Source organism: Petromyzon marinus, chromosome 10, assembly GCF_048934315.1.
Source record: "Petromyzon marinus isolate PM22_M1 ecotype Great Lakes invasive population chromosome 10, UKy_Petmar_22M1.pri1.0, whole genome shotgun sequence".
NCBI classification, from domain to species: Eukaryota; Metazoa; Chordata; class Hyperoartia; order Petromyzontiformes; family Petromyzontidae; genus Petromyzon; species Petromyzon marinus.
In genome coordinates this window covers 2,927,023-2,954,232 of record NC_133676.1, presented here as the reverse complement: position 1 = coordinate 2,954,232, position 27,210 = coordinate 2,927,023, and the positions used below count along the sequence as shown (strand labels likewise).

The 27,210-nt window shown below is 48.9% G+C and overlaps 2 protein-coding genes across 7 annotated transcripts in view; both read left to right on the top strand.

The window, feature by feature from the left end:
• LOC116941105 (polycystin-1-like protein 1) overlaps window positions 1-6,177 on the top strand; it is a 36,453-nt gene extending 30,276 nt beyond the window's left edge. The window contains exons 43-44 of the mRNA XM_032951745.2: window positions 3,278-3,411; window positions 3,951-6,177. Coding sequence (XP_032807636.2) covers window positions 3,278-3,411; window positions 3,951-4,923 — 1,107 coding nt within the window. The 3' untranslated portion in view covers window positions 4,924-6,177. The remainder of the gene's footprint in view (window positions 1-3,277; window positions 3,412-3,950) is intronic.
• Window positions 6,178-8,511: 2,334 nt separating this feature from the next.
• LOC116941107 (tensin-3-like) overlaps window positions 8,512-27,210 on the top strand; it is a 91,275-nt gene continuing 72,576 nt past the window's right edge. For 3 of the 6 annotated variants that reach the window (XM_076066043.1, XM_076066044.1, XM_032951751.2), the window contains exon 1: window positions 18,185-18,691. In XM_076066043.1, coding sequence (XP_075922158.1) covers window positions 18,545-18,691 — 147 coding nt within the window. In that variant the 5' untranslated portion in view covers window positions 18,185-18,544. Of the gene's footprint in view, window positions 8,588-9,009; window positions 9,112-18,184; window positions 18,692-26,779; window positions 27,189-27,210 lie in introns of those variants that run through there. The other 3 variants (XM_032951747.2, XM_076066042.1, XM_032951752.2) reach the window with 3 other exon arrangements.

The window sequence follows — 27,210 nt, the reverse complement described above, 5'->3', positions numbered from 1 at the left end:
CGTCCCAGCGCCGGCATGGGGGGCAGCTCACGCACACATCCCCTGTCTGCTTACACACTCGTGAAATATTCACCCTGAATCCGTGTTGATGATTCGGTAAGTTAATTTCACTCTGACTGGTTCTTAAACCTACATTGTGTGATTCAACTTTCATTCCAGGAAATTTAATGCAGGTTTACGAAATTTCACATTCACGCAATTGACAAATGATGGCCATTTTTCCATTAACACAATCGAATTTGCATGTGAACGAATGTCACACGGCACACACCATAAGATCATCAAACGAGAAGCACCCGGGAGGCTGCACCATCCATCCGCTCCAGCGTCACGGCATCCCTACAGTGCAAAATTAATGCCTCCACATCGCCTTTCCGAGTTATTCCAACATGTAGATCTTTTGGTGACTTATCCTGAAAAAGTGAATCATTTTTGTCTGAAATTAATTCTTATGATTAAATCGTTTTAATATCTATGTGATTTATTATGTTTTGTATCGTGAAAAGTGGTATAGGTGTATTATATTTTTAGGTTTGGAGTAAAGTTGGAATGACTAATTTTTAGTATGAAATGAACGGGAAAAGCCATTCCGATTTAAGAACTTTCGCTTTACGCGTGTGTTTTTTGAAGAACGCATTCCTTTTGTAAATCGAGGGGGTGCCTGTGCTTGGCCAAGTCGTACACCGTGTCCATTTCGTCTGCACAGCGGATGTTTGTGCACTGCTTTCTCTTTGGTTGCCTCCGCTGTCGTTGCTCTGTGCTTCGCCGTTGTTCTTGTGTTTACGTGAGCGGTTTTAGTCGCCTCGGTGAATCAGAATCTTTATCAGGATCGGATTCAGATTCAAACGGGATTTCATCCTTGTCTCTCGAGTACTCACCTGGGAAAACAAAGTTAACTAACGCAGATTGAATTAACGATGAAGTGCCCCTACCATTTCCTTTAGAGTGAGTTCCAGCTTTTTATTTTACACATGATACGTTTATGAATGTAGAAACCTATAAACCCAATAGATGTACACTGACGTAACGTTTGACCATACTTCACCAGGCTGGTCAGCGCGCGTTTGTGAAGGGGGGGCCACTGATCTTAGCCGTTGGAGAATTGAACTCAAGTCGCCGGGCTGTAGTATGGTCAAAACAACTTGTCATGACTGGCATTGTGTGGGGAAACCTTCATCCAGCAGTGCATTGCCAAAGTGCTGTTTATGATTATAAAATTACTCCCAAGTAATGCTTGTTGTACGTTACCAGCAAGTGTATGCATGTGTAAGCAAGTGAGTGGAGAGCGGGGCGATGCAACCAAAACGTATCGAATTCAACAGAGTTACATGGCTGTCAGAAATAATCACAAGCCCAATAAATCAAATCCACTCCGGGGCACCTTGGATCACAAACGTTCCACACGCCACTGCGTTGGCAGTTCAACAAATGCGCACAGGTGCTGCGCTCAGCCACTTGACCGCACACGCGCCCTTCACATAAACCACCGGAATTGGGAAGCGTCGAGCGGGGCTTGGCGGGGGCGTTATGAGTCGTATCTCGTGTTCGGATATCAAGGCGTTGGGCGGTAACTAAGTTGGATAGCCTCTGGTCTCAACAGGCGAGTGGTGGTCAATGGTGAAGGCGTACCGATATTAATGTACACGTGATACGTCTGCTTCCCTTCCCTTTCTGGCTTCGTGAAAAATGAAAACACTCTGCGGGGATGTGTGATGTCTCATGGTATGAGTTTCCCTTGAGAGCCATCCATCATATTCACGCCATTGTTGCAGCGCCGAAGCTCGCGGTTGTGTTCTTTGAAGCCGAAGTGGAGTGTTGCTCGCTGAAAATATCAGTTATCATGAGCCGTGCTTCGGTTAGAGAGCCGTGAACATCCACCAAGGCTGGTTAAAATCGGAAGGCACGGCTAGAGCAGTTCTACCCCCCTCAACTTTGATGATTTGTCGTAATGCAGGGTCGTGAGTCAATTCAATGTTTTTTTTTTCATTTATATTGTGGTGAGTGTAGCAGCCTCCAGTGGCTGCAGGCGTCGCGCGAACACCAATACATATAACATGTACGAAAGTAAAGTAATTCATTATTACGCACACCATTCAACGCAAAGCGGCATGAGCACAAGGATCGTTACGCCCCCGCATAATTGTGGTACATTTTATAACGTACACAACAAGTGGGCCCCATATAATTACCTGGAATAATAGTTATCTGTACTTGTAAGGCGCCTTTCACAAAAAAAATCTCAGGGCGCCGTGCAATTGAAATAAGTGAGTGGCATCTAAAGATGTCATTTTTCTCCTATGTGCACCTATGAGTCTGATCTCCATCTTATGTCAAACGCGAAGCTCAGCAGATTAGAGCCTTTAACAGGCGGACACCATGCACGTAAAATTGTTCTCGACTGCCGAGTTATTTGGATGTGCGGTAGAAGTCAGGGCAGCATAATCCACTTTTGTTGTAGTGTACTGTACTTTTATTCTTGGGTCTTTCGGTGAAGTCGCGTAGATAGGTTCAAAGAAAATAACAAACAAATAACAAACAAAAAACTCCGACGTTTCGATCGCAGCGCAAGCAATCGTCATCAGGGGAAAAATAGTGGGAAAGCTGCTGAGGCAGACTGTTTTAAAGGTTTGAAATGGGTGTAGCCCAAGGGTCATAAGCGAAGTGGGCGGGGCTAGTGATGATAAAGTGAGAGATTTGCATGTCAATGTAAGATCGGAGAGCTACCTCCACGACGAGGAAAACGAGCAACGGTGGCTGTGTTAGTGAGACATTTAACCTGTTAATGTGAAGACATTTAACCTGTTAATGTGAAGACATTTAACCTGTTAATGTAAAGACATTTAACCTGTTAATATGAAGACATTTAACCTGTTAATGTGAAGACATTTAACCTGTTAATGTGAAGACATTTAACCTGTTAATGTGAAGACATTTAACCTGTTAATGTAAAGACATTTAACCTGTTAATGTGAAGGCATTTAACCTGTTAATGTGAAGACATTTAACCTGTTAATGTAAAAGCAGAGACATTTAACCTGTACTGCTATGTACCCGCATCTACAAGTCCTGCCTTCACTAACCTGCATGCATGAACGTGGTGAAATATGGTCAAATAAACCACATGCCCTGCATGGCATGGGGTGGCCCTCATCCAGCAGTGGATTGACAAACCTGCAGTGCACGTACGCACACCGGGGCTGCCCCGGTGCATTGCCGTGGCCGCTTGGCGCATTCACTCGGCAAGCGACGAACGCCGCATGCCATTCGTGTTTACCAGCTGGCGGCGCTGGATCTGGAGCGGGAGCTGGAGCAGGGCCTGGAGCGCGACTGTCCGCAGCTTGGGGATCTACTGCAGCAGTGGCGTCACGGCGAGAGGGACGCCGACTTCCTGCACAAGGAGCACGTTCTCAGGTACGGCCGCCGGCCCCAGCCCCGCGGAAATGTCGTCCTTCATCGCGATGCTGAAACTTACCCTTCATACTTCACCACGCAGATCCCCGGGTAATGACGGGGAGCTGGCTGCTCTTCCGCGGTCTTTGTTAAGTATCGCCATCGGTTGTTGTCAATCCACTGCTGGGTGAAAGCCACTCCATACCGCCACCGTCCATCACGGTCCATTGCTGCTCCCATCCATGTCACTCTCCTGCACGTCAACTGATCCCATTGCTCCATGTCTGCAGCATTCGCCCTCTTAGATGCGTTTCGTCGCCAGTCTTGTCCATCGGCCATAATCTCATCTGACGCTGTGTCCTGCCCAAGCCCTTTGGCCTATCGTCATTGTAAATATTGTGTCTAATTTGTGTTTGTTATATGACAATTGTGTTTCTCTTTCCCTCTCCCGGTGTGGTTGAACAAAATTACGTCACCTCTAATCTGACTCACGATGGTGTTAGCGTCTCAAGGTCGGCGCACTGCGTGGTAACGTGGCTGTGGCTTCTGTTTCCGCCCAGGGCTCAGCTCGAGCTGGAGATCATCGAGAGGCTGCAGCTGTGTGAGGAGAGCGCGCTAGGTGAGGAGCCTATGGGCCATGCGGAAAGCCCCTGCTCCAACGATCAACTCGAGCTCACGCAAAGCATTTCCCGAGGCCTTCACGGTGGCAGCACCTCCAGTCTCGCACACTCTGACACTAGTCAGGCGCGGCACCCTCTCCATTCTCCGGAGGTCAGCCCGGCTGTGTCAAATCTCTCTGCGGAGGACTCACAGTGGAGTCGACTTGAAGGACAAAGTCATGCAGAGCCGGCAGCGGCAGGCTCAAAACAAAAACACGGGGTCTCTGCCCAAAATGGTGCCGTTGCAACGACGAGTGCTAATGTGGCTGCTTCGCCTCTGCTCCCTGGTGGGAGACTTGGTGAGAAGACCGCATCGTCAAGATCTCCAGAAGCCCCGGCAAAGGAGCGTCAGCGGAGGCCCGTCGCGGCGCACCAGAACAAGCCGCGCAAGTTGAAGAGGTCTCACGCCACACTCATTCCTACCTTCGACGATCCCTCGTTCCTGGAGGATTGCGTGGACTTCCTTAGCGATCCCGCAGAGGAGCAGGCTCCCGGCGGTGGGTTGCTGTTGGTCGCCCCGCAAAACGTCAGCTCCGTGGATGTGATGGTTCACTCGCACGCGTCCCAAGCGGAGTCCTTCAGCGACTGTTTCTCCGGGGAAGAGCCCAGAAACTTGGCGCGCGACCAGGAGCACCAGTCTCCCCCGCCGGCGGCGTATGTTGGCAAAGCTCCTCATCAACCCGGTGGCGACCTCCCTGCAGCGAGCTCTCCAGCCCAGAAACTGAGCAAAGTGAAGAAGAAAAAGAAGAAAGCGAGAAAGGAACTGGAAGCGATGATCAGGGACTTGGCGTGCGAGCCGCCGGCGACCGTCAGGGAGAGCGACGTGACCCCCGCTGAGAGCGAGGCACCCGGCATGCTCAAGCGGTGCTGGTGACTTGCGGCCACAGCTGGACAAAGAGCGGCGCCTTTTGGGTTCCCTATTTATTTATATTTATTTCAGACTCATCCTCTTATGTAAGGCTACATCTGCATTTTCGCCGATTGTTATGTTTGGAGTAAATAGGATCGTTTAAACCTGTGCTTTTTACGAGGCAAGCAAAGGAGGCGATCAAAACATTGTGAGAGTGAGATTTGTGGCAAAACTACGATTCGCGTAGCGCCGTAGCACGGCGAGCCACTCCGAGGGCACCAGATCCACCGCAGGGCTTTTGCAAAGTGGCTCGACCCCTCCCATACTCCGCCTGCCCAGTGTCTGTATCTTATATCCCATTGCCAACGAATATATTAATGAGCGAGGCTTATTTGAAAAGCTTAACAAATACATTTGAAAATTAGCATGAATTGAATATCCTTGTCAAGAATGTAGGGTTTTTTTTTTTACCTTTCTCGCGCATGTGTGTGTGGTTTGAACGTGTGTTGTTTGGGCACCACGGTGGTGAGATGTTAACTACCTCGCCTGGTATACAGAAGGTCATGGATTCGATCCCGACTCTGATGCCTGTATATTCGAAGTTTGCATGTTCTCCCCGTGGTCGCGTGGTCCACTGCTTTTCCCCCCCCACTATTAGAAACATGCGTTTAGAGTATTTGGCTGCTGTAAATTCCCATGTAATAAGCCGCTCTGTTCAGCTTCCAGTTGTGGCCAGGTCGCTTCTGAAAAAGAACTATATAGCTCAGTGGACCTTACCTGGTAAAATAAAATCTAGTGAGTATATTTAGTTAGAATGACCACGGACAAAATGACAATTGCTGCTGTGTGGTGTTGCACCAGGCTGGAGTGCGGTGGAGTTGAACACACACACTCACCGACGATGCCTTCTTGGCTTTAGCAGTTACGCACTCAGTAAGATGCACACTTAATGTTTCATGGACAATGCATTCCACGCGCGGTAAGACGAACGTCGCAGCGTGCAGCGCGCGTTGCTTCGGCAAGTTGTGTCATGATCGCGCAGACAACTGTGTCATCTTGCGGATGCGAGTAGCAAAGGTGGGAATATCTCCAGCGACTTGGATTCGCTCGGCCCCAGTGAGAAACTCCAGCGTGAGCAGTGACTGGCAGTAGCTGTAATTGTTCACAATTACCGACCGCAAGCGTTCATTGACCCTGTGAGCGTGATTTTCAGACAGGGTAGTTGGTTTTGACGAAAATGTTTTTGCAGTAAAAATAAAGATTTTCTATACATTCTCACTCTGTGATCCATTCTTACTTTGTGCATGCCGAATTCCCTTCCCTAATTGCACTGTGCTGTCTTTTTCACTAATACATTTATTGAGCAAGTATTTCAGAAACGTCCATTATCGTCCCGATGACATGACTTGCTAAGGCACTTTGGAAAGTGCACATTTGCAGCTAAGCCTTTGTCAAAAAGTTAACGGGGGGTTGATGCAATCATTGCAGGTTTATTTAAAATAGGCGCACGCAGTGAAGCGACCATCATCATTGATCGTCACCGGCCATGATTTATCCGCTGCCGATTGAAGACCCCAAGTTGTCTCCCCTCCCCCCACCGGTCTTGCGACGAAGCAATACGCGTGGCTCCTGCGCGCGAGCTGCCCTCAGCGTCGCTTCTTCTTTACCGCGGGCACCTCGGCCAAGTTTTTCATCCTTTGGCCGCCACTCCATCACCAATGTCGACTCGGTGGCTATCGTCCCCTTCCAGCAACGTGTCTTGCCCAAGCGCATTTACTTGTCATAAGTTAACATTTTTTTGTTTTTAATGCAGCCCTTTTTCGATTAAGCTATTGAATGATTTCCTGTAATTATGTTACACTGGTTATTATATAAACAATTCCATCTGGGAAAAAAAATCGAGATTGTACATTTTCTGCAATCTAATTTTTCAGAAACAATCTTCCATTGTCAGTTTAAACAACTTTTGCAGGTGAGCATCTCCTTACCTGACTTCCCCTCATGACGGGTTTCTTCCCACTAAATGTGGAACGTTGGGCCAACGGTCAACACCAGACACCAATCAATGTTGGCTCAACATTGCATGTTTACTGGCTTGTTATTTTCTTCACATTATTGGTGTCGCCGTTCCAACCTCATAAATAATTAAGCCAGCTATGGATTCGGCTAAAGTGCGGCCTGGGTGGTACTTCTGATAAAGACTTTGAGTCGAAGATTTGGGTCTGACAAACATCTGCCATCCCTGCACACCCCCACCCACATGAGCCTGCACAGCCCCTGGCACAGCCCCGCCTCATCAACACCACCCTCAGACACTCGAGAAGTGAAAGAGCAATGAGTAACCCAGGGGGGAATAGGCTCGCAGCATGCGAGCCCGCAAGCGTTGCGGCAGCGCTCAGCGGCTCTGACGAGCGGCGCCGTTTGCTTTGAGGCCTCGGCCGGGGCCCTGTGAGGACGGTGTGGCCGTGAGTTGCGTGTGGTGCTGTAACTTCACGCTGTGGGAAAACCCAGCCAAGCACGCCTATATTTGAGGCTTTCTTTAATTGAGCCTCACATAATGGTAAAGCGACTAAGCCCCCATGCCATCCACTTCACAGCTCCGTTCCCATTATATTTTGAATGCGGTGCAAAACTCCCGAGCATCGCATTTTAATGTGTGAGATTCATACAGTCATTTGCCTCTTTTATTTGGTGCCAGAAATTCATTTGTGGAGGTGTTTTTGAAACCCGATGTGCACCCTGGTGTCAAATTACATCGCAGCAATGCCTTTCAACCTCATTAATGCCAGGATTCACACCTGTGGTGGCCCAGTCAAGATAACACTTCAAACGAGCAATTCATTTTTTTTCGTGTTTTGCTTTTACATTAAACGTCCTCTTTTTAAGAGTTAAGGGGGTGCGCTTTGCAGACGCCTTGGCCTCTGAGATACGAGACTGCACCGTCCGTGTAGCGCTGCCGAATGGCAAATGCGAAATGCGAAGTCACGTTCACACGAGCGTCTTTAAAAATTGTAAAAAAAAAGACGAGCATTCTTCATGCGTTTGACGAGAGTGACACGTGTCTTGGCTTTGTCACCACAGGAAGTCGCGTGGAAGGGACCAACTGGCGAGGGTCTTGTGTCCGTGTTTGTGCAACTGTGTCGTCACCTATCCAAAATATTGTTACAGGGATGCCACCCGCGCTTCTCAAAGTCTCCGCAGAATGTGTGCAAGTTGGTTCCGCAGTTTACCCATTAGACCGCACTGCCTTTACAGAATTCCAAAAGATTGAATGCAGTGTGTTAAAAATTGTAACCGTGTTTCTTAAGTAAAATAAATATATATTTTGTACACGTGATGTATTCAGCGGGGAGGAAACTGCACGCTTTTGACAAGCAATTCAATGCCTTCACTTAGCCAACAGCGTGGGAGCAATGAGGCATGCTGGGGAGGATTCCAGATTTCCACAAGCGTCCAATCTCAGTGGGATGCTTCCGAGTGGAGGTAGAGGGGAGGGCAGCAGCAGCCGCCCAATAACTTCAGGTCACCACTCAGGAGGCTCATGCGGCAGATGGGGGGTGGGGGGGGGGGGTTGGAGGAGGCGGTGGGTGGTGGCCGGGTGACCACCGAAGGGAAACATCACGCGGGCGGCACGCCTGCTGAGACTCGCGTGCGAGCCGAGGAGCGAGATGGAGATGCTCTAAGCACCGTGAGTGGCCAGCAGAGTACAACCGTACGTGTGTGTGTGTGGTTATTCGTGCTCTGGTTTTGCTGTATGAGTTGAAGTCAAACGTATTGTATATCTCAGGACACCTTTATAAGTCAGACTTTGTTTCAATGTTGTCTTCAGGGATACTTGTTTCATCTCCTGGTACTATAGTTCACAACCAATCTTATGAAAAGGCAACGTTGCTCGTGGATTTATGTCAGTCACCTTCATTTAACCAGCAGATGAAACGAACCCATTGAAACTCGAGGGGGTGACCTGGGTTACGTGTGCGCTGACCGTCTTCACTGTGCACATCACATATATGCGCGTGTGTGTGTGCGCGCATTGCATTGCAATGTGTAATGAGTAACCTCTGGAAGCAAGTTCTGAGTGAGGCTGCGACCGCCCGTGTGTCCCCGCAGGACGTTCCTCCGAGAGGGTCGGGGGGTGAGGGCTCCCTCGCGGTCATGATGAGCGCGTGCTGCCGTGCAGCGAGGTCCCTTCGACGGGAGTGGTGCGCCAAGGTGGGTTACATTCCCCATCTCTCGGCGCGCGCGCGTAACAACGCAACCCCCTTGGCCGCTGCTCGTGGAAAATAAATACGCGGACGGATGGGTTGATGGGATGGGGAGGACGAATGGGGAGGGAAGTGTGTTTGGTAACTCTGGAGCCGATTGCGTAGCTATGACTTTTACAATGTGTATTGAGATCACACGCTGAATAAACGCACTTGTACGTAATCCTTAGCTGTGTACACACGCGACAATCCGTCGAAATTCGCACACTCGTGGGCTTTCACGTGCACAGCATTAGCACAGCGGAGTGTCAATGCATGTCCTCGTTGGCCCCCGTCCAGTCACCGGGGGTCCCCTTTGACCCCGTACCAAGGTCACGCCAATGCCGGGCAAAGTACCTGTTCGAGCCAGGACTAACGAGATTGACTTTTTCATTTCCACCTATTGATCGCATCGTATTTTTTTGCGACCTTATTCAGAGATCCCGGCGGAACCTTTGGCGAATGGAATGGGATTCTGTAGTCGATGAGGGCCGGTGGATTCAGTGAGCGAGAGAAGCGTTAGCGGTGGTGGGGGGGGGGGTACAATGAAGAACCCTAAGAGGCCACGGTGCTCGCAGGAGCAAGCACGGACTTGCATTTGTGGCCACGTTTCCCTGCTCGTCTTTCTCACCGCAAGCTCACCGCTGCCAGTAAAGAATGCGATCTGCGCACCATTGCTCGCTCTCCACCTCAAGCACAAGAACTGCATATATCTCACTTCGCGTGAGTGTTACATGAAGATTATTACCAGATTGTTTTCATACAAGTTGGGGTATTGCTGCTGCTGCACCGGAAAAAAAAAATCTGTATGAATCCGTGGAGCGAATGTGCAACATATTCGTTTGCCGAGTGATTCCCTGCATTGCTGCGGTCTCTGTCTTAGCCGTGAGTGATCATATGGCGGTTCGTGGATTAATGAAAACAAAGCCACAGCTCAATCACCGTGCAACTCCAAAACCACAAGTTGACAGTGACCTCGTGTGAGGCTCAATTACATTGAGTGATGTATATTCACTAAAGGTCACCAAAGGCCATCGTCTCTAGCTCTGGGATACTCACGAGAGCGTGTGCGACGGGGCGCGGTGTTGTCCACGCTGCTCCACACTTTCCAAGATTAGAACTTCTGTCTCGCGTGCAGCGAATTTGAGTAACACAGCTTGGAGGGCTACAGATGGGCCCTTTTGGTCTGCCACGTGTTTTAAAAACTGTAGAGCGCTGGTCTTGGTTTGCCAGGAATTACACGGCTGATGGAATCATTTTCTTAAATAAAAAAAATCAGATCTCTGTAACTTTCAAGGTGGAACTTGGAACGATACCACGTATTATTATGAAACATTATTGGAACCCACGTGGGTACATATTCGACATGAGTCCTTGTAAATGCTCCGAACAGTTAGTGTTGATGCCGAATGAAGGAGCCTTGCGTGCTTGAACATGAGTCCAAATGAAAATCGCATCAGTGCCCCCCAGTAGCTATCACAGCAGTGTGCCCATATAATAATAATGAATTAATAATAACACTGTGATTAGTTCTTTATTTAGGCATCCCTCATGGGGTCTAAAATAAGGTGCCGCTTTCATTGTGTCACCAGTTGCTGATTAGGCCATTGCATTGAAAATATCTTAGTCATAACACTTTCAGATTTGCTTCACCAGTCATAAACTGCAGTTTAATCCACACACAGATAAATTACATTAGCAATACGAAATAGGAACAATTACAGCTCTATCTTTGTTTATTTTGTGACCCTGTAGAGGCGGAGCAGCGGCGCAGAATTTAGCTGTACCGTGAACTGGGACGACCTGCAATTGATTTCCGGCCAAAAGCAGAGAAACATCTCAAGCGGTCCTAACCTACCCCCTCCCCCGTCTCGACTTCACCAATCCACACTGACCAATGTAGTGAAGTATGTCCAAACAATCCCCAATCATCATCAAGCATGTTTAGGCTGTGGCGTTATCAGCCGGTGGAAGCCACTGAGATAAGGAGCACAGTGACTTGGGGGCGAGTCGGTTACAATGTACGACAGGCCTGGCGATTCCCCTGTGGGTGTCACGACCAGCATGGCAGGCGCATAGAGCATTTCCATACACAGACCTGGCCTCAACTCTCCAGCTATCTCCCATGCGATAACGACTCTCTGTATGAATCCACTATGCCATACATAAGCAGTGTAATTAAAGACATATTTACAGGTCTTTGTCAATCCACAGCTGGATATAGGACTCCCTATGCCTTGTGGGTTATAAGGGGGGGTTTCTGACCATACTTCACCACACTGGTTAGGTATGGCCCAGAACCAGGTCACGTATAACTCGCCACTGATATAAGCTGTGGCTGGGAATCAAACTCAGATCGATGGGTTCATAATGAGGTGTGCTAATCACTGTTACACCACTCTCCATCACAAAGAGTGGTGGTCAAAAGGCTGTGTACATACAGAAGAGGACGAACACGGCTATCCTAAACATCATAGTGGTATTGTTTTGCAATCCCACATTAATGCAGGGGTTTCGCAACACGCTTCAGCATCGGACAGGATGATTCATTTATACGGGTGTTGGAAATTGAACTGATGAGTGTGACATTGTACCTAAACTTAAAATGCCTTTATAAAAAAACATTCATCTTTGTCGGGCGCACACGGGTATAATCTCTGTGTACGCAGCTTATTATTTTTTTCATAACAGGAAGCCGATTTTTTGCAAAAATAGATTTTTGTTAAACCTGCAGATCAGTCTTTGCCAGTTTCTGTATTCCAGCAGCGGCGTGGAGAGTGGGCGCTGATGAATGTCCGCAGCCTGAATGTGTATTTATACAATTGTCCAAGCCCATGGCACATATGGTTAAACTCTCTGAATATAGAGTGAAGTGCGCATGCCGAGCATCAATGTGTATTTTCTCAGCTTCTCTGTATTTGCTGTACTCTATCTGCCGTGTGCACGGTTCTAAAAAGGGTATTTTGCAATGTGAAAGGGAGGTTTGTACATTTCCATCTGGTGGGATGTTTGTTTAAATTACTGCTCTTGGATATGCGCTTGCGATGTCATCGATGATATTTTGAGTAAAATCGGGTTGGGCGCGTCGGGTGGCTTTGTTATGCGCTCGCGGCTCCCCCACGCCCATTTATTTCCCTTTCTGGCTCCAAACTAAAAATATACAACCGCTTTTGGCCAACTTTACCGATATCCTTAGCACGGCACGTCAACAATGGATCGGGAATGTGTGGAACGGCGCGCGGGCACACGGAGCAGAGGACCCGGCTGCCCCCAGGGAACTCTCGCCTGTGCCCAGCAGGAGCCCCCGTGCGTCTGGGCCCCTCTCTCATGGCCCTGTCCGCCGCTGTCCCTCACCCCGCTGTAGAAACCACTGTCGCCCGCGCGGGACTCGCGTAGATGCTTACATCTCGTGAAATGCGGCAGTAAAACCCCACGATGGTATTTCGCACAGGTTATTTTGATATGCTGCTCCTTATGCACTTGGGAATATAATGTGCACATACATTTACTTTTTGATTTAAAGCTTTCGTGACTGCAGTAATTCATATTCTTAGCTCTTTCGGTAAAGTCACGTTGAAGGGAAACAATAAAATAATAACGTGACTTTACCGAAAGAGCTAAGAATAGACATTTACGTGTGCATGAAGCAGTGGTGCGTTGGTTAGCACCTCTGCTCCCCGAACCTGAAAACCTGAGTTCGATTCCTCTATCACTAACCCACGTTGACAAGATGTTTACTCCCACGCCTGGTATGCAGTAAGTCGTGGGTTCCATCTTGACCCTAACGCCTGTATATTTGGAGTTTTCATGTTCTCCCCGTGATCGCATTGATTTTTCTCTGGGTCCTCCGGTTTTTGCCTCCACATTTAGAAACGTGTGTTAAGAGGATTTGACTGCTGTACATTTTCACATGATGAGCCACTTCGTTCAGCTATAATTTGTGGCCATGTCGCTTATGAAAAATAACTATATGGCTAAATGGGCATTACCTGGTAAATAAAAAAATATATAGTTTTGTTTTAATCCGCGCTGACTGGCGTGGTAAAGTGTGGTCAAACATCCCAATGACTGGCACATCATGGTAAGGTATTATGCAGCAGTGGATTTACAATGCTGTAGATTATTAATATTATTATTATATACGTAGCTTTATCAGTCACATTTTGTGTGCATGGCAGCCATTTTCCAAGGCTGTGAAGCGTGTCGCTCTATGATTGGCAAAGCTAATGGAGCCAGTCTGGCACTGATTGTGTAACGGTAGGTTTTTGCTTGATTTGTTTTATCAGTAATAATGTTTGATGTGCAGCTGCCATAATCAGATAATGGCCAGCGTCTGGATGAACACAAAAAAAAACAATGCGGCTAATCTGCAGGCAGAAGTCATTATAGCCCAGTACCGGGCTGGCCTGGTCTGTGTCACTGGCACATCAAGAGCAGCATGTGTCAGGGCCCAGTCTGGATGCTCAAGCAGTCTGCCTTGCACACGGAATCTCACCTGCATTGCGATCGCATTCGCAGCTCGCCGACATGATCATCACTATATTCTTAGTTCTTTCGGTAAAGTCACGTTGAAGGGAAACAATACAAATATATATTTTATTATTTTATTGTTTCCCTTCAACGTGACTTGAACGAAAGAACTAAGAATATGAATTACTGCAGTCACGAAAGCTTTAAATCAAAATTTATGATCATCACTATTGAGATTGTTTTGAGAGGCAAAGTGACAGACTGACACTGCATGCTCTATAGGTGTAATCCATTCTGAGATTCCCATTGAGCACTTGGGAACTTGGTACCTGGTCAATTTCACATTTTTGTATGTGGGCGCTTTGTTACGCTTGTCACACCTTAGCGAAATGCGGTCTTGGGATGTGATTCGGTGCACGGGATACGCCATTCTCGCGGTCGTAAATACGGCATTCAGATTGCAGAAGTGTTGTTGAGACTCTCACGGCCACCTGTCCGCTTTGTGCGACGTGACCAGGCCTCGGAAAAGAATGTTACACACAGTTCTTTACCAAGGAAATTGCAACATGGCCCTACTCTCCATAATTATTTTTTCCAGAATCTACTCTTAAAAGTTATGGAAATTCAGTTCAGTGTGGGCGGTGTGGGGGGGGTTGCCGGATTGCACACGTGTTTTGCGGTGCTGTGTCTGAGCAAGGATCGGCATGGGAAATCAACTTCAGCAGCGGTGAAGATGACTGCGTGCGGGTGCGGGGGAGACCGTAGTTTGAGCCAGGATTTTAATAGGTTAGTTCGTAAGTGTGTAGATCGTTGAATTGCCTTCCCGCGCCTCTCGTTCGTTTTTTTTCCCCTTCTTCCAAAAACTCCGCGAGAGCCAAGCGCGCGAGTGACAAGGCCGAGCGCGAAGCATCACGCGCGACGTTCGTTTGCGTCACCGTGATGGTGAAAAAAAACCTAAACCTGGCCGCTTGATCGGGCTCCCGTGAATTCTGACAGCATCCACGCGTCCGGGACCCACGCACCTGGGCCCGTTGCTCTCCTGCAACGCGCGCGCAGCAGCTACAGTGCGTAAGTGAAGCCACATTGGGTGAATGCTTCATGGAAGCGGGCGGACCCTGCAGTGGTTTTCTGCGTGCGTGTGCGCTGCGACCCAAGTTCGATTCCCGCTCACGGCCAACACCAGTGACGATTATCTGAACCGGTCCTGGTCCTTCCCTAGGCCGACTCAGCATCAAATGAGTACATTACTTGATGCGATGTGTAAACATCGCCACAATGGAGACAAAGGCGAGGCTCGGGCGTGGTGCTGGCCACCCATCCCCTCGTGTGCCGTGCCGGCCTTCATAGGTGCTTGGTAACAGCACTTGCCCCAAGAGTCTATTGAGGCTACATGGGGGATATTGGTCTTTGTGCACACGTGAATCTGCGATTGTAAATCTGGAAGGACGTATAGAAGCAGCTCTCTGCTCGAACAGAGTGTCGAAAATTGGCACCGAATTACAGGAAGCGAGTGTCTGCTTTCTGTACCGAAATCCTTTTAGGGTGTATAAAGAATTACACGTGGGGTGGGTTTTTTTTTTTTAGAAAATTAGACTTGAAAACCAGACGGTCTCATCTTGAGAGCATTTCACGTTTTTCTGCTCGCCTGCGCCGCCTCCGCCGCTGCCGCTCCGCGCTCGTGCCGTATGGCCGTGTGCCGCGCCTGCTCGATCATAGCGCCGCATCATCCTGTGGTGTCGTGGGCGTGAGTGCACCTCGGTTCAGCGTGCTCGCAGCGCCGTGCGCACGCCTTGCTGGGAGCCCACAGCCTTGGGCCCGCTTTGAAAGGAACAATTTGTCAGATTCATTGGGGTGACGTGCAGTGTTGAAACCTGACCTTTATTGTTGTTCAGGCCACAGTACAAAGCTGCCTACATTTCTGTGGAAACAGCAGCCTCTTGCTGTTTCTCCTTAATCTTCCCGCTTGTATCCGCAATGCATTTTCCTGCTTCATCATCGGTACGAGTTTTGGAGCATTCATTAGGGCATTACCAGTTTTCATTTGGTGGGGATTAATGGTGTGGCGTCTTAGCTGCTCCCAACGCCGCTTGCCTCGGGGGGCAGCACTTAGCCGTAACTCGGGCAGCGTTTGCCGTGCGTGAAATGTGCTAAATAGGGCAGCATCTCTTAGGCCAGGGGTGTTAAGTGCATTACATGATGGAATGTTGACAAGTCTAAAGGCATGTATTGTGTGATGCCGGTGTCTGCGCTAGGCACATTTGATAAATGTTTCTAGATGCGTAATACAGACAAGGGCACGTTTCGAACATTTAATGCGACATTATTTCCCTTGTGTGCGGACGTTTCCCACATGATTGGGTGCTTCAACTTCATTTTAGCTATAGAATCACACTTCCACCGACTTCTCCTCCGCACGTGCCTGAGCCACAGGGCCGCAATGATTGTGGGAGCTGAACGTATCTTTACGGCACCCGCAACAACATCAAGTGACATACACTGTGCGTTGATACTGTGGTGGAAGCGGGAATTAATGTCTTAAGATGTCAAATCCAGTCCCTGGTCAGGAATTTAACTCGCCCTCCCCCCACCCTGGATGTATGTATGTTGAACGTCTTTCGCACCGTATGTAGCCAGCCGTGGTAATCGGAGGTGCGGGATTGTGAGGTCAGCATAGCAGCTCATTTACAGGTATACACGTGGATGGAGGGGGCACGTCAAACAGTATTGAAATGGAGATATCCAAGTGTGCACGTGTGTAGAAGCACACAGTTCCAACGACCGGCTTGTACTCCCCACTGCTGAAGGCATAGCGTTTGGTAAATTACAACCAGCAGGTAATGGGAAATGCCATGCTGTGTTAAGATTAATTAGAAATGGTGGGCAGTAATTCTTTCAGACGTTTTTTTTTCCCCCAAGCTACCTTTTATGCCTATGAACTCTGGTATTTCATCGCTGCTGATGCTATACCTGCGAAGCCCTTTTTCAGCGCCTCTCAAAGCGTTTAAAGGAAGTCTATTATAACCTCAATTTGACATCATAAGTCCTGCCGCCACCGCTTCCATTGTGGGTGTCGCGACGACGTCGGGGTGCATTAGAGGGAGGTGTGTTGACTCTGGCGCGCGGGACGCATTCCTTGTTCTCTAGCTGCCGGTGCGAGATGCACGAGGGAGGTGGTGGGGGGGGTATTGAACTCTCCCTCTTTCCGGTAGCGTACGCCCACGAGGCGCCCGCTTGCACGCAGCCTTCCCACTCCGTAAGGCGATATCTCTCATAGCGTGTCTCACATAGCGTGTCTCTCTCACATAGCGTGTCTCACACAGTGCGTCTTTCACAGCGCGTCTCACACAGCGCGTCTCACACAGTGTGTCTCACATAGCGTGTCTCTCTCACATAGTGTGTCTCCAATAGCGCGTCGTCTCACATAGCGCGTCTCACAGTGCGTCTCACATAGCGTGTCGTCTCATACAGTGTGTCTCACATAGCGTGTTCTCTCACATAGTGTGTCTCACATAGCGTGTCTCACAGCGCGTCTCACACAGTGCGTCGTCTCACACAGTGTGTCTCACATAGCGTGTCTCTCTCACATAGTGTGTCTCACAGCGCGTCTCACATAGCGTGTCGTCTCACACAGCGTGTCATTCACAGCGCATCTCACAAAGTGCGTCTCACATAGCGTGTCGTCTCACACAGCGCGTCTCACACAGTGCATCGTCTCACACTGAGCGTCTCTCACGGAACGTCGTCTGATACAGCGCGTCTCACACAGCGCGTCTCACACAGTGCATCGTCTCACACTGAGCGTCTCTCACGGAACGTCGTCTGATACAACGCGTCTCACATGCGCCGCTGTTACTCTGAGTGCGGGTAAATAAAAGGGGGGCGGGTGGGCAGCAGAGCGAAGCTGTGTGTGAGCACCCCGCCACATTGTCAAGTTTTGTTCACTCTCAATTGGGAACTGGGTTACTCTTCTAACCCAGTGCAGCCCATTTCGCCTGATTTATGGGCTCATTTGTGGTTGGTGTGGAGTGGACATCACAGTAATTTACTTTGAAACAAAATTGCCCAAAAATGTAAAATGTTACGTGTAATATTCCCCTGTTTAAAGTAGCGCTATTGACGAATGTGTTTTTATTTATCCGTCTTTACGCTCCATTGCCGACGCAGTGCCGACAAATAATGTGTTCGCAGTGCCACTGGTTCGACGTGGATTGTTGAAGCAGTTTAATGCAAAAAAAAACAACCTTAAACTTCAAAAATGAATTAAAGAATGATCCCTCCAGCGTTCTTTCAGTAACCATGAGCCAGTGCGAATTTTGTGAAACGTTGAGAAAAGTTCACCTCAAAGCCACTTTAACACCGACTGCTCTGCATCAAACGGGGAATGTTTGGAAAGGGATGCACAGATTGCATCTGTACAAATAGAGCCAGCTACGAACGCCTCCACCCGGGAGGCACCGGCGGGGGGGGGCCCGCGGACAATCTCTGGCAGCGACGTCTCGCCAGGCAGCGCGTGCGTGGCTCTCGCGCCACGGCTCGCCTGCGGAGCCGGGTGCACCTCTGGGGAAAGTGACCTGTGAGTGGTTGCGGCCGGCATGCCGCTGCCTGCATGGCTCATGCCAGAGCACATGGGTGGGACACCGAAAGAAGAAGAATAAAAAAAAGTTTCATCCCGGAGCGTATAATACCGCGTGGAGTCCCTGCAGGGGCACACTTTCGGCAGAATCCTTCGCTCCGACACTGAAGATGTTAGCCGTGCCGGGAGTGTGAATCGATCAGCAGCGACTCCGCAGTTGAGCGAGAGGGAGAGCTCGTTAGCGCCGTGATGGTGTAAGGTAGCAGGGGGCCACAGAGGGGAGGGAACAGAGCTGGGCTGGGCTGGCGTGCAGTGATAGCTGCGTGCAGACGGGCACGCACGCACACAAAACCTGCACATGGGCTGCACTACCAGCCTCGGCTGCTGCGCCGAGGAGAATCTGCAGGGAGCACAGGGGCATCCGTCGGCCATGAGGACAGAGAAAGAGAGAGGAAGGAAAAAAGGGGCGGAGAAATGTGACGATGACGTGAAGGAGATGAGGAAGGTAAGAGGGAATTTTAGACGATACTTTTATGCTAAGCAACTTTCCACTACTCCCAAGCTTGTTGCTGAAATGTGTAAATTATTTCCTGTGTTACGTGCCGCTCTAAAGCTGGGAAGCAATATAATGTATGAATAATGTTGAGGATACAACATCATTCACGTTCATTGCGGTGTACTCCCGATATGTTAGCGTGTGAATATAAAAGCTTATTTGGCTGACGTTTCTGGGCGCGCTCCACAAAACGTGCAACAGCCCTCACTGTTTCGGGGTTCGGGTGCAAAGGTGAAGGTCGTACGACCCATGGATATTTTGACAGCTTCTTTCTTGTGCTGTTTGTTGCCATATTATGTCTGTGCAAGCGTTTTCTTTAGATCGCTTTTCACTCAAATTCTTCTGAATTACAAGGAGCTACGTAGGGCGGTTTCTCTTCTAAATCCTGGCGTTATGACACTGGCGAGGAGGCTCGCTAAAGGGGTACGTGGGGGTGGGGTAGAGAGTCGCCCTCCACCTGAATGTAGAGAAATGTGGAGACAACAAACCTCGGAGAGTCACGTGGGAGGGCTCGTAGCCTTCTTGACAGCCTTACTGTGTGGATGACATTATGACAGCTGCAAATAAAATTACGGGAGAGACGCAGAAGCACGGAGAGAATGAGAGGGGGGAGGCAGACATGTAGGTGGTGGGCTCTCAAAAGGGTTTAGCATCTACTTTCATCACGGTATGGAAATTTAATATTTCTGCTGCAGAAACTTGGAAAATTCTTGCCCAGACAGAAGGCTGTTGTTGTACGAGCACAGCAGACGTGACATCCTGTAAGCGAACGTGATGCCAGCACTTCCCAGTGGTATCGCCATCCGCCAGCCTGTCAGCGCGCTGATCCCGTGGCACGAAACTAGAGAGATGGCGCTCCCCCAGATGCCCTTGCCTTACGGACGGTTCTGCTCCGGCGACTGTGCAACCTTGAATTCCTGGGCCTCTTTGCGGCTCCGGGGAGCAATTCCTCTCATAAACGCGTTCACTATACATGCGACTAGCAGGATAATCAGTCAATGGCAATTGCCGCTACGTGAACCGATAGCCTTCTTTCAAAGCAGTTTATGCAAATGAACACGTAGCTCATTTCTTATCTGCGCCACCTCCCATGTGGGTCTCTCCAGCACTTGGGGGCACGAACATTGCAACGTTTAAATTTTGATTTAAAGCTTTCGTGACTGCAGGGATTCATATTCTTGGTTCTTTCGGTAAAGTCACGTAGAAGGGAAACAATAAAATAATAAAAATATAAAACAATAAAATTCTCACGACGTTTCGACTGCAACACAAGCAATCATCATCAGGTGTGAAAAACCACAAGAAAAACCGCCACTTTTTTCAAATTTTCTTGTGGTTTTCACACCTGATGATGTTTGCTTGTGTTGCAGTCGAAACGTCGTGATAATTTTATTGTTTTATATTTTTATTATTTTATTGTTTCCCTTCTACGTGACTTTACCGAAAGAACCAAGAATATTGCAACGTTTCTTGTTAAATTTGTCAGAAAGTGAGAACAGAGGATGATATATGGTTTCACACTAACATTGGTAAATCAAGCGCTTTTCGAAAAATGAACTCGAGCGACTGACTTATTCATGGACTTGAACAGTAGGTGTCCTCCCAGATAATCCTGTGGTGTAGCGCTGGTAATGATGCTGCTCTGAATAACACGATCGTTGGCTTTAAGCTGCTGCACTGCAGTTGATTCACCAAGCACAGCTAACGTGGTGTTCCCAAAGTATTTATAACTTAAATTTATCAACATCAGACCGTTATGTATCCACTGCTGGATGCAGACCTCCCCACATTGTAGCCATCCGTCACTGTCCCATGATGCCACAATCGTTTTTGTGCTCGCGCACGAGTTCAGCTCATCGCCGCCTCTCTGGGCTGGTCATCCTCTTGGGTGTGTTCCGTTCTGTGGCTGCCATTCCATCTCCAGTCTCGTCTATCAGCTATCATCATTTCTAGCGGTTTGTCCGATCCCCCTTGAAATTAGAGACATGTTAATAACCATTCCCAGATCCATGTGTTCCTCTTTTTGCCTCGCAGTATAATTCCTAGCGTGGATCTCTGGTATGTATGTATGTTGGATTTATTTCGCACCTTACGTAGCCATCCGTGCTAATCGGAAGTGCGGTGGAAGGGCAACTAAACAAAAAATAAGTTTTGCGTGCTTTTATGTTTTTGTTTAATGCTGTTTGCCAGAACCATGTTTCCATTCCATGTTGTGGAAGGTAATATGCAATGATTAAAACACATCTTAAGGCACGTTGCATGCGTGTGTTGCTTTACACTTAAAATGCATTTATCAAAAAGCATCCCAACTTAATGTCGCTTATATTCCGCCTTTGTTCCTGGTCTGCCTTAAATAAATGCCTACATTTAGATTGTTGTGTTTATCCGTTGTAATTTCCTTTAGTTCAGCAAACATATTACAGCCTACATTTTAGGTCCTTCGCTCATTTGCGATGGCACGTATCCAATTGTTGCGAGAATGACTGTGTCAGCGAATCTGAGATGGTGAACACCATCACGGTTTATATATTTGGCTTTATTTCTCGAAATGAATGTTTAATGACAGTAAACCACAATGGACCAACCAGTGGTCAGGTCCTGTCACTTACTGGAGAAGAGGTTTGGGGAGCTCCACGGCTACCCAGAGGCGACCTGTACCTCAAGGTGGTGGACAGTGGTCGGTGCACCGTGGGTGAAGTATCGGTCATGTCAGCACCAACGTTTTCCAAACAACGGCAGTCAAAGTGGCTGGCACAGATAATTGAGACACTGAAATGTGAGCTGTGGAGCAGTACACCGCATTCGAAACCCGATAACCTGAGATTGATCCCTGGTCACGGCTAACATCAGTGGCAAGTGGTATTTGAACATAATTTACAAGTGTGATTATGTATGGTCAAAAAAAAAACCATAATTGATACGGGCATGGGGAGGCCCTCATTCAGCAGTTAACTGTCAGAGGGCCGTACATTATCATTATTGTTTATACTTTGACACGCTCGACTACCCTTTGTGTATTGAGTGTGGAGGAGAACCCGTCTGCTAGGTTGGGTTTCATTACCCCAGTCCCAGAGCAGCGGTGGTGAGAAGCGCTTGGGGTTGCACTCGCTGGGATAAAAAAACAACGAAACTCGCAAGTGCCGACAGTGTTGCCACTCGCAATCCCGGCGGCGCCGTTCGGCCTCACCACGCTCAAGAGATCTTAAACTGGTGAGCGGAAGGTCGATTTTGAAACTTCCCCGCGAACTCGTGCCACGAAACGTTACGACAGCAGGCCGCTGCACCGCCACCGCTACCACCGCTGCCACTGCTGCTGATGTTGTTGTGGTCTGTCCCGCACCTGCTGCATGACAGTTCCGCTCTCCGCCCCGTAGTGTGGGGGTCGGGCCGAGAGGCAATGATGAGGCTGTGAATAATGCAGATACTTTTGCAGGCAGAATGAAGCAGGCAGAGGTTTTGACTTTCACTCTGAAAGGTTAGCACACTTTTAACAACTGCATATTCCGGTAATAAGGTTATTTGGCATTTACCATATCATTCTATGAGGGCATGTAATCATAAATGACCCTGAGAGACGGTGTATCTCATTGTGTGAGTTCAGTCGAGGGCAGAGCAGAGAGGTTTTACGTCCCGAGTTTTGGTGGTCGTGACATTCAGGCAAGCCACTCAACTTAATCTGCCCGGATTTGCTATACAGCGACTTCATTGATAGCAAAAAACAAACCTCCTAATCACACATACACACACAAGCCCTGCTGCACGGCGCGTGCGCCGCTGCACGGCGCGTGCCCCGCTGCACGGCGCGTGCCCCGCTGCACAGCGCGTGCCCTGCTGGCTGTACGTGCCCCGCTGCACTGCGCGTGCCCTGCGCACGTCATCCTCGCCGTGTTCGAGGCGGTGCCACGTTCCCGTGACGGCTCAGCCGGGCGGGGGTGGTGGCCTCCACCTCGCACCTTCATGCGTTGCCATACCGTGGGCCTCCTGACGGTGGCGCTCTCGTGAGGCGTCGAATAATAACAACAGCAGCAGCCCCGGGGAGTCGTCGTCTTTGTCGACGACTTTTGTAGCGCCCCCCCCACCCTGCCGAGTTTAGGGCCGGCAACACAAACCGCATCACCTGGTTCTCGCTCGGTTACAGATCGAAGCCTCACGTCGGATTCCGCGCACCAACACAGCAGGCGCGGTGACGGACCCAAGTAGCTTTGATTCGTGGAGGTATTGGTGTTCATTTGTGAGAAGAACAACAACAACAAACACGTGGCCATGCTGCTGCAAGAGCAAGGAAACGAGGCCTTATCCCTTCACTCTCCACCTCGCAGTGAGGCCCTACAACCACCTCGCTGTGAGGCCCTACAACCACCTCGCAGTGAGGCCCTACAACCATGCGAAGTCAACCGTTTCTTGTCTGATCACTGCCTCCCACCCACCCCACAGAGCGCCCACGTTATTGCAGGAACGATGAGTTGGCCTCCACTTGTGTAATCTGTCGTCGTTAGTCGGCCATGGTCGACCCCGCTGTGTGGATAAAGGTGTTAGACGGTCGTGAATCAACCCAACCTGCCTTGTCGGGTCGCCGGTGTGTGTGAGACTCTTAATCCTTCAGTATTTCCACAGGGACCCACAGGCAAGCGTGGCTGTGGGATTAACGCAAGTGTTTTAAAAGCCCCCCCCCCCAAGTTCACAGATGGTGGTGTCAGAGCTACCGAGCACCTGAAGTTATTAGATGTAAGCTCTTGTCGGAGTTTACACGTGTCGCGTGAGTTTCCCTTCTGGCGTGCGGCTAGAGTATCTCCATCGCAATGGAAATATAATGAACGTAATCGTATGAAGCGGCATATGGCCATTGCTGGTAGACTCGTGGGTTCTTGTTGTGCTGTTGGGCCGCCTCTGCGAGGGGGACGTTTGGGGGGCCCTCGTTGATGGGACGCGGGGACACTGCCCTAAGACGTCGGGCAAAGGGCAGCCAGGCAGGCCCCCGTCACGGCCTCATTTACTATTCAGATGAAGAATTTAATTTCCCATTAGAAAAATTACGGGGGGTAAATTAACCTCCCAGTCAAACCCCTGTGGCCAAGTCGGATACACGCGATTGTGTTGGCTCTCGCGTTTTGAATTAAAATCGAGACCGCGGCGTGTCTGTTTCTATTAACTTCTAAAGTAACGTCGAGGAACAGGCGTTAAACTAGCACGCCAATTTGAACACTCGGGAGCAAGGCGCATGGCAAATATCACAACAATTTGCACCATCTGGTCACCTTCCGAGAAAAGTCGTCCATCAACGTGCGGACAGGGAGTTTTATCTTCGCCTCGGAGTGAGCGCATCGAGACGCGCCTAAAAATGAGTCCTTCATGAAGTTTAATCATTACAGCCCAAGCTGCCGCAATGTAAACAGTCATAAATGAATTTGAGATATTAAAAAAGGCGTCTAACAACCCGTGACGGGCAATGGTAAACAGTTGAGTTGTGTGTGGTGTGTCCCGCGGGTTTGGTTATGTGCGTGTGACGCCAGGCCACGCTAATGCACGGCTTGGCAGCCCTCCATCCACAGAGTTCTCGTCTCTCTTCATCTCCCCCCATCTCCCCCCCCCTCTCTCCCCGTCTCAGATTGTTTCCCTTTTGATTTTCACTCACTGTCCCTTTTTGCTCATCTCTGTTAAATTGGCGAAGTGGAGCAGATGAAGTACCTGACAGCTAACATGTCATTTAGAAAAACAACCGAGAGAGGTTTTCTGCTTCTTACCCCCCCACCCATAATGTGCGTTAGGTGGGGTGACTGATGGTGGAAAAGCCTTCATCAGATCTCTGTGTTTTTGTGGCATGGGAAACAGAAGTTCGTATCCATAGCAGATTTTTCGGGGTTCGCGTCAAAATAAATGTCGTGAAACCCGCCACCACCACTTTGTACGGTTTGTCACGTAAACAAAACATGACAATTAGTTACTAGTTCAGCACACCGGTGTGTTGGAGAGTAAACCCATAGCATTTATCATTTGAGTACTGTACGGCGTTTCGCCAGTAATTACAACCAGCTTCATCAGGCTACAGCCATAATTATGGATGTAGCCTGCGAGGCATTTATATTTACGCGATCTAACCCAGAAAAAAACATGGATGTAGCACTGTGCTGCGTAGATTTATTTTTTTACCGTCACTTTCTGTAAAGAAACATCATATTTGAAGTGACTGCGTAATAAATGATTTAATTCAGCTCGACCTTCCTCTGCGTTGGTGTAAAAATCCACCCACTTATGAATATTAATGAGGGGGATGGGGCTCATGTGGAGTGACGTCACGCGGGGGGGTGGGCCTCATGTGGAGTGACGTCACGCGCGGGACGGACAGACATTTATGGGTGATTACAGTCGGTAATGCGACTCAAAGCGGTAAAATTTCTCCCATAAGAAGCAATGGAATAAGGTAGGGATAGAGAGCGTAACTTAGGGAAACGTGTTTCATACTTAGCAACCAAAATACGTACTGTACTTGTACAGCATCTGTACTATATTGTACAATACAATTTCCACAACCAATTCTGAGTACAAGGACCTTTCAACAGCATTTATATTTAACAAACACTGAATTGAAAACTTTTTATGAGCATTTCAAAGCAGCCCTGTACACTTTAAAACGTTTTTATTTTGCTAATGACTTGAAGATAAATACATTGTTAGTATAAGAGCACAGAATCTTAAACAGCATTTTTTTTAGATTTTACCTTCAACTATAATTTGTATGAATTTTCGAGGCGTGGATGAGTTATGCTCGATTGGCTTGATTGGCTTGATTGGAGAAGGTGTTGGGAGAGGATTAGGCCGATTACAATGAGCACTCGCTTCGCACAATGTGAGAGGACATGATGGGGCTGAGAAGCAGCAGACAGGAGTTACACGTTTTCTGTACAGTAAGCTGAACTGAGTCGAAATCGACGTGACGACGTATGTGCGGGGACATTTTACATTGGGTTCCTCAAAAAGTCAGCGACGTGACAGTGTGAAACAACGTATATCGTGGCGACGTATATCGGGGACCCCTTATAAAACAATCCCAGTGACTGACAGCATCGGAAGGCCTTCATCAAGGAGTGTGATCATAAAGGGCTGCAGATTAACGATTTGATTTTGTTGGGTTAAATCCGTACCACGTGTTGGTTTGTTGTGCTGTGTGTTATATTGTGTTCTGTGGGTGTGCGGGGAACGGTAGTGTAGCGGTTAACATGCTGCGTTACTAACATGGCAGCCCGAGTTCGAACCGGTCTTGGGACTCCCCAAGGTCGACTCAGCCCCAAATTAATACCTGGCGAGGAGTGTAAACATCGTCACTGGGAGACAGACAGCCGGGCGTGGTGTTAGCCACCTCTCGTGTGCCGTGCAGGTCTTCATAGGTGCTTGCTAACAGCACTGGCCCCAACAGTGTGTTAAGGCTATATGAGGTGTCTTTGTCCTTTTTGTGGGTGTGTGGGGGGAAGTAGTCAACTGGTTAGTACACTGAGCTATCAACCTGGCGACGCAAGTTCGATTTCCGCTCACGACCAATAACAATACCAAATATTTTAACCAGTCCTGGACCTCCCCTAGATCGACTCAGCCTTAAATCAGTACAGTACCTGATGCTGTGTGTAAATATCAGCACAAAGGCGGCTTTGCGTGGTCTTGGACACCCACCACCAAGTGTGCTATGCCGGCCTTTGTAGGTGCCCGCTCACACCACTTGCCCCAACTGTCTGTTGAAGGCTGTACGGGGACTTTGTTTTATGGGGTTATGGGACAGCATGTCATTTTACATAAAATATACATTATGCACCCTAAGAAGCTGTCGGCGCTACTGATTATCAACGTGATTTAATACTATTTTAGGCGTACACTAATAAAAAAAATAATAGGCGTGCTCACATAAAAATTATACAAATACTAGGGTGTCGTACAAACTATTTTCAGCCCAGGCAAAATCTGTGCGCCAAGATTAGTGCTCATTTCCCATGCCGCGTGTGTCAGTTGACTGGCTGCCAACCCTCTCCCTCCCACCACCTCCCACTGCTCCCCACTGCAGTAATGGAATTAAGGTGCCTTGCTTCTGCTGGGTACCAGGAGAGAATGTCCTTTCGTCTCCCCAATGCATTGCTGGGACTGTTTTCGCTCAGAACACCTGAACGTACGAGTCCTATGACCAAGCTCAGGAAGTTGTAATAGGAGCCACTTTTGAATTTGGAGAAAGTGGCGGCCAACTTCACATCGACGTTTTGTGGAAGGCCAAACTGGGTGTGGTGGTGGTGCCACTGGACCCTGGCTGAGCGGCGATCGGTCACGGGACATCGCGCACCGACGCGTGGCGTTGCCCACTGCCGCGAGCACCATGCCCGGCGTCCAGCCGTGCTGCAACCTCGCCCTGCGGTCTCTCAAGGCACTACTATCCTTCCTCCTGCCCGGCTGGTTTCATAAGAAGCCAATGGTAATAATGTATTATGATGATC